Below are 7662 nucleotides of genomic sequence, written 5' to 3'. Positions count from 1 at the left end.
AAAGTCATGGGCTGAATGAGTAGAACTATCTGGGATAATCTGTTGCCTCGTTAGCGATGCTACAGTGTCAAAAAGGAATTTGGGGTTAATCTTTTCTGCCGCAATCACCTTCGAAAAATAGGCTGATTTTGCAGAGGCAAGGGCTGATTTACACTTTAACAAGTTGTCACACCAGGTTTAACGGAAAACCTCAAGCTTGGTAGCGCGCCATTTTCTTTAAGATTTCCTGCATTCTTGTTTAAGCGATTTAGTCGGGGATGAACAAAGTATCTATCTATCTATCTATCTATCTATTTAGTTTCATCAGTAAATCAAGGCGTGCGTCTTTTAAGTCGTGATTTAAGCCATATAGGAGCTACTGAATCTAGGACACTAGATTAAACTCATTTATGAGTGAGTCAATAGAGCCTTAATATAGAGGAAACGACTCAACTACTCCTGAAAGAGGATTAGAGAGCTCAAAAGCTATGCGAGTGCAAATATTGCGTCCGCTAAATCTTTCAGTTCTTTTAATACAACATTTAGCCAGCACCTCAAATGTAACAAAATGATGATTAGAAATAACGGTAGTACACTGTATCACGTCACGTTTGAGGTTGAAACTCCTCGATTCAGAACCAAGTCTAGAAAATAATATGTTAATTCCCTGTTTTTAAGCACTAAATTTGAGCACTTTTGTTGTATGTTGCAGGCACACTTTAGGACATGTAATAAGGTGCTTTGATGAAGAATAATAAAACAATACGAATGGTATCGTGCAAACGAAAAGGATATGTGCATTGGCCGGGAATCGAACCCGGGCCTCCCGCGTGGCAGGCGAGAATTCTACCACTGAACCACCAATGCTTCGTATAGATAATATCGTACAAAATAGATTAAAAAACTTTAAAACGTAAAACACGGGACTTATACTGTACTTGTATGAAACGAAGTTATTGCGATCTGCCATCAAACACATTGCGTGTAAAGAGCACGTATGACTGGTAGGACAATAGAGTGCTTCGAGGTCCTAAGATTTACCCACAATGCATTGCTGGCGGCCGTTTTGGAAGTCCACAAAGCTTTTCACTTCATTGTTATTGTTCAGCGAACCAGTTAGATTCTACATTGTAATGCCGAATACGTGCGTTATTGTTGGCTGTTTTAGCCGAGGGGAAAAGGGTGGGACGGGCTTCTTTAGACTTCCGAAGTGTTTTTACAATCAGGGGATTGAAGCTCAGGAGAAAAGTGAACGGCGAAGACGAATGTGGCTGGCAGCTATCAACCGGTCGAATTTGCCAAAGCTTGACTGTGTTCGTGTTTGTTCTGACCACTTTCTGACAGGTAAATTGAATTATTTATGATGTAGAAATAAATTTTAAAAAGGTTATGGGACATGTGTACTTCATGTACATCTGTCGACACCATTCAAGTATGGCTAGGTTAAATACTGTAGGTGTGTGCACAGACACATCCCGAACCCAACCAGACACAAATCTGTCGTAGGCTTCCATACTTTTGTAATTTTAAAAATCCTTCAGTTCACAAAAGGGACTTGGGTGGAAAATAAGATAGTTAACAAGTTCGATGTAAGTCACACATGGCAACAAATCGGGATCAGACTTCCAGTCCTTGTTTTTAATTTTGTAGGGATCCAATTTTCCAATAAAATGCAACTTCGCAGCGTACCGCTCGCGTGCTTGCTTGTCTAAACTCTCCACGTAGTTTTCCATAGTGTTGATGGACAAAATCCGTACACAAACGAAGCTAGTTGAGTAAATAAATAGACAAACTGAGTAAATATTTGCTCCTCTCGCTATCACCGCTTGTAATCGACAGACTTCCAAGATGGCGGCACGAAGCCGTGTTACTATTTTTAGCACAAAGCGCGGAGCCCTCTATAGACTTCAGGCTTCCCAGGAAATCACTATCTGTTTTGTGCGCATGCGTGCACAAGCGTACTGGGCATTAGTGCAACGTTTCACCGCGTAGGAAGGAAGTGCAGAACACCGGTCAAGAACACCGTTGATATCCCCTGCTTTAGTAGTATTGTTTTTTACATTCTATGTTATAGAAAACAATTTAAAATCTTATAAACTAATTGAAGGATGTTTGTGTTGTTGATTTACTGTATTTTTGATGATCATACTGCCTTTTAATGAAATGCCTACAATAGGAACGTTTCTCTTTCTATTTTTTTTTTTACAATAGTCATTCATGGGGAAGGTGTAGCGTCCTGATTAGAAATCATCCATTCTTTCTTCAGGCAATGCTCAGGGGACACCCTGAACTTGTTGCCAACCAGTCGCTGGGCACATAGAGACATACGGCCAAACACATGCTCACTCATACCTAGAGAACTGCCAATTAACCTGACATGCATGTTTTGAGGATGTGTAAAGCACCAGAGTGCCCATAGGGGAGAATATGCAAACTCCACACAGGGACGCCTGTAGCTGGAATTGAACCCTGGAATGTGGGAAGAGTTCCGGGAGGGGAGATCATGCAAACTCCTCACAGGAGGCGACAAGTTAGAATTGAACCCCGGACCTTTACACCATGTTAGTGCTGATGCACTAACCACTAAGCTGCAGTGGAACCTGAGCCAGTTTCAGTCAAGGTTAAATTCATGTTTATTTAGTTCTGTGTAAACATACCGTGGCGTGACTGCTATCAGAATAACAGATCAATGAAGGACGTTTTTGTAATCAAGCAATCATTGCAGGATGTTCACTGATTGTTGGTAAATAAAGGTTTCAAATATTAGGTCGGGCTAGTTTCATCCCATATTTTTCTTTAAGGGGGCCTGTGCATTGTTTAGCCCCTCCTAGTTAGCTCAGGAGGTAGAGCGCTTGTCTTGGGGTCAAGAGATCACAGGTTCGAATCCCGGCTCCTCCGTGTTACATGTCAAAGTGTCCTTGGGTAAGACACTGAACCCCTAATACCCCCAATAAGTAGGTTAGCGTCTTACATGGCTGCAATACAAGGCTGCTATTGGGAAATGTGAAGAACACTGTTAAGCGCTTTGGGAAGTCATTGACTTGAAAAGCGCATTTCATTTTCAAACATGCAATTTCAAAAAACATGCTGTGAGATTGAGAATTTTGCGTATATTTGGTACGGTACGGTTTGTTCACTTTGTATTATTCCTTGAGATTTTTACCACTCGTTCTCGGTTGCACTACACAATGGAGTGACACTAAGTGGTCAAATAATAAACACTGTCCCTTTAAGAACAATCCAAAGTGGTGGGACAGACATAGAAACATGGAATTTGATCTCTGATTAGACTGAGAGAAAGATCAAAACCTCCACATATAAATGTTTGTCCACCTTCACAAAGCACCGTATTGACATTGCAAACACCAACGGATTTAGCCCTGCCCCTCTAAAACAAGTGCCTTTCCCAATTCCACGATAACTAAAAGGGACTTTTCCATAGTTCAGCGTTTTTAGCAGCACCACCGTGCTCCACTGATATCATATTAGAGATACCACCTTCATCCTCTCATTCATAAGCCTACCAAAGACAACATCTGCCACCATGCCTGTGGACTTCAATGGGAAATGGATCTTGGAGGTCAATGAGAAATTTGATGATTATATGAAAGCGCTGGGTAAGATCTAGTTACCCTTATTGAGGGGTCACATGGTATCCAAAGACCGCTCGAGACAAATATCCTGAGAGTTCTTTCTTCGTAGACATCGATTTTGCCACCCGTAAAATTGCCGTCTGTCTTGCTCAGACCAAGATGATTGTTCAAGATGGAGACGTGTTTCAATTTAAAACAGTGAGCACCTTCAGAACCTACGAGGTGGCCTTCACTGTGGGAGTGGAGATTGATGAGTTCACCAAAGGACTCGACAACAGACATGTGAAGGTGAGTGAGTGCACATTTTTGAAATCGAACTATGTGGGGATAGGACGAGGCGATCGATAGAATCAGACTCGGGACCGATGTTGTGGATTTTAGAGAAAGAAAGAAAGAAAGAAAGAAAGAAAGAAAGAAAGAACAATAGAGAGACGGACAGACAATGTGTGTTAGAGAGAAATATAGGGTAGAATAACAGGAGCAAGAGAGAAAGAAAGAGATAGAGACTGAGGGGAAGGGAAATGAGAATGAGGGGAGAGAACTTTAGAGAAAATCTGCTCGTGTATCCAGTATCTGGTATCGATCCCGTCTGTCCCGTCCTGTCTGGTATCTTGCTCGTGTATCCAGTATTCAGTATCGATCCCCTCTGTCCCGTCCTGTCCGGTATATTGCTTGTGTATCCAGTATCAATCCCGTCAGTCCCGTTCTGTCCGGTATCCTGAATCGGGTATCGATCCCATATGTCCAGTATCTTGCTCGTGTATCCTGCATCCTGTACTGACCCCGTCTGTCCCGTCCTTTCCGGTATCTTGCTCGTGAATCCTGTATCAGGTATCAATTCATCAATCCTATCTGTCCAGTCCTGTCCGGTATCCTGCTCGTGTATCCTGCATCCTGTATTGATCCCGTCTGTCCCGTCCTTTCCAATATCTTGCTCGTGCATCCTAGAATAGAAGAAGAATAGAATAGAATTTACATTTATTGTCATTCTTTGTAACCATGCACACAGAACGAACAGGTTGACACCGAAGGCAGGCAGGAATCAAAACAGGAAAGGTCTTTGGTACTGGAATCTGGCAAAACACACAGGGAGACACAAGTACGGTCTGACACCCTCCTCTGGCCGCTGACAGCTTAAGAGGAGAGTGCCAGCCAATCAGAAAGCGTGCTCCTGCGCGCGAAACAATTGCCACAGGTGTCTTCATTTTGGCAGATTGAATCCAAGATTGAATACAAGAAGGTAAGAGAGAGAGAGAGAGGGACGAGAGAGAAAGGGGTCGGGAACGTTTTTTTTTCCTTATTTTGCTAGATAGAAAAAAAATGGTTAACAAATAATAAAATGTGTCTTAAAATATCAACTTTTCTGCCAAAGGTTTCATATCAGTACTATTTTATTACAAATATTTTCCCTTATTTTACTAGGAAAACAAGATGAAGTGATCAAATAAAATGCTTAAAATAAGAGAGTTTGTCATTTTAAGTATTTAGTAAATCTATTTATTTATGATTATTGTAAAAATCGTCTTAAAATAATAAAAAAAATATTTACAACCTGACAAATAAGAGCATGTTGCTTGTTCTAAGGTTTATTGTCTTATTTTATTACAGAATCAAGACAAAATATCTTAAAATTTAAACAAAACTCACTCAAAATGATATTTTTCTCCCAATGGGTTAAAAATTTCTTTCTGCAGTCAAATCATGTTTATTTGTATCACCATTTATCAGTGTGTTTTGTGCGACAAAAATTTTAGCAATGTATTCAATACATCTCAAAAAATAAAATCTTACATCGCGACAGAGCATTTTTCTGATTTTTAGTCTTTTTTTAACAACATTTTATCTTTTATCTCTTTTTTTTCAATTAAAAAAACGCGATCATGCTTAAAATTAGGAGGAGGACCCAGATGCGTGACGTGACTGAAAATGGGGCAGTCATGCACGTTAACCCAAACGCCAGTGATTCGGCGATCGTTGGGCGGAAGACGTAAGGCAGCAGTCTGGCGTGGAAGGACAGGAAGCCAGAGACAGACGATCGATACCGAGCAGATATCGGACAGATGGGGTCGATACCGGACAGGACGGGACAGACAGGATTGATATCAGGCACTGGAGACTGGAGTCCGATAACAAGCAGGACGAGATGGACGGAAACGCTACCAGACACTGGAGATCGATATCAAACAGAACAAAATAGCCGGGAACGAAACTGGAGATCGATATTAAACAGGACAAAACAGACGGGAACGATACTGGACAGGAATCACAAGCAGGAAACCGGACACAGTCAAAACCCATGTCTTGCGGGTGCAGAGGTTTGTTGATGGACTGACAAAGGGTGAGTGAGAGCAATGAGCTTAAATAGGAGGGAAGACAATCAGTCAACGAGCCGCAGCTGGCGACAAACGGGCGGGGACAATTGGGCGCCATGGGCAACCGTGACAGTTATATGGAAAAAAATGGTTGAAGATTGTTCTCATTTTGAGAATTACCTTCTTTCAAAATGAGGAAAAAATACTTTAAATAAGTAAGATTATCTACCTAATCTAGATAAAACTAATTTGTACGCCTTTTAATTGACCAGAAAACAAGATAAACTATCTTTGTCAGGACCCAATTGCGTAACGTTTCTCACAAGTTTTATTAAAGGAAAGATGAAGGGCTGCGCCCACAATCCGGTGTTCGCTAGGCGTGTCAAGCAAGTCACTCTCGTAATCGGATTGTGATCCGAACAGGGAAGTGGATCTTCCGTAGCAAGCGATGGCGGTGTCAAGGACGGAAAAACAGGTCGATAGCAGAGACAGAAGAGCAAAAACGTGGTCGGGGTCAGAAACGGGTCGTGAGCTGGGACGGGAGAGTAGACGTGGTCGGGATCAAAAACGGGTCGTAAGTCGCGACGGGAGAGCAGACGTGATCAGGATCAAAACGGGTCGTAGCTGGAGACAGACGGGAGCAAAAACAGGACAGGTGGGAGTCAGGGTCGAAAAAGGCCTGCCTAGTATACACTGAGGTTCGCAGGCGGACTGCCAACAGGGGATTGACAGGACTGAGTTCAAATAGTGTCAGGGAACCAATCAGATCGCGTGGAAGTTGGTGCCAAATGAGCAGGCACAGCTGAGTCACATCAGTAATTATGACAATCTTAAAATAGGAAACTTATACTTAAACTTAGGAAGGCTTTCTCCCAATGGCGTAACAATTTCATCTTTTGCAGTTGACTTTAGAATATTTGTGCTGTGTTTACAGTATTGTCTTTATATGTCATCTTAAATTTGATTAACACAGCAATTCCTTTGTCTTTTTCTTGTTTTCCTCTCAAAATGAGTAATTACACGGATTTGTGCTTATCCTATTATAGCCAGAGCAGCGGAGTAGATATGTCATCCATAATGTAGCTATATTTTTAGAAAATAAAATGATACAATTGTGATTGTGTTGACGACAGAGTTTGGTGACTTGGGAAGGGGATAAACTTGTTTGCACCCAGAAAGGTGAGAAACCCAATCGCGGATGGAAGCACTGGATAGAAGGGGATAAGATGTATCTGGTGGGTTGTATCAACGTATTCTTATACAGTGCATCAGTATTCAACATTGTTGCAATAAATCCTCTTTCTACACAGGAGCTGACGTGTCAAGATGTAGTTTGTCTACAAGTGTTCAAGAGAAAATAATAAAATACCTTTTTTTATCGTTTATTGTGTCGTTGTGGTTGTTGTGTATACATTTATTTTGCAATACAGATGCTTTACTATTATAAACAAACACACTGTCACGGTTGCCAGGGCGCCCAATGGGCCCCGCCCATGTGGCGCCAGCTGCTGCTCGTTAACACATTGGCTTTCTGTCTACTTCTAATATACAAATATATATATATATATATATATATATATATATATATATATATACTGGACTGTCTCAGAAAATTAGAATATTGTGATAAAGTTCTTTATTTTCTGTAATGCAATTAAAAAAACAAAAATGTCATACATTCTGGATTCATTACACATCAACTGAACTATTTCAAGCCTTTTATTATTTTAATATTGCTGAATTTGGCTTACAGCTTAAGAAAACTCAAAAATCCTATC

The 7662-nt window shown here is 41.1% G+C and overlaps 1 protein-coding gene and 1 non-coding gene across 2 annotated transcripts; one reads left to right on the top strand and one right to left on the bottom strand.

Annotated features, from left to right (window-relative positions):
* Window positions 1-775: 775 nt before the first annotated feature.
* Window positions 776-846, bottom strand: trnag-gcc (transfer RNA glycine (anticodon GCC)). Its single transcript has one exon. It is a non-coding gene; the product is annotated as a tRNA-Gly (tRNA).
* Window positions 847-3318: 2472 nt separating this feature from the next.
* Window positions 3319-7267, top strand: rbp2b (retinol binding protein 2b, cellular). The gene is made up of 4 exons (XM_088348418.1): window positions 3319-3596; window positions 3682-3860; window positions 7018-7119; window positions 7195-7267. The coding sequence occupies exons 1-4, from the start codon at window positions 3524-3526 to the stop codon at window positions 7243-7245; spliced, it is 405 nt and encodes a 134-aa protein (XP_088204544.1). The 5' UTR covers window positions 3319-3523; the 3' UTR covers window positions 7246-7267.
* Window positions 7268-7662: the final 395 nt, after the last annotated feature.

Source organism: Urocampus carinirostris, chromosome 1 (assembly GCF_059441175.1).
Source record: "Urocampus carinirostris isolate Australia breed hairy pipefish chromosome 1, RoL_Ucar_1.0, whole genome shotgun sequence".
NCBI classification, from domain to species: Eukaryota; Metazoa; Chordata; class Actinopteri; order Syngnathiformes; family Syngnathidae; genus Urocampus; species Urocampus carinirostris.
Note: the sequence above shows the minus strand (reverse complement) of the source record. Positions and strands in the feature narration are given on the sequence as shown.

Excerpts from the sequence above, each read along its gene's own strand:
- rbp2b (XM_088348418.1), top strand. The coding sequence starts at position 3,524 with ATGCCTGTGGACTTCAATGGGAAATGGATCTTGGAGGTCAATGAGAAA. Across the intron at positions 3,597-3,681 it reads TGATTATATGAAAGCGCTGG|ACATCGATTTTGCCACCCGT; the intron begins GTAAGATCTAGT and ends CTTTCTTCGTAG. Across the intron at positions 3,861-7,017 it reads TCGACAACAGACATGTGAAG|AGTTTGGTGACTTGGGAAGG; the intron begins GTGAGTGAGTGC and ends TGTTGACGACAG.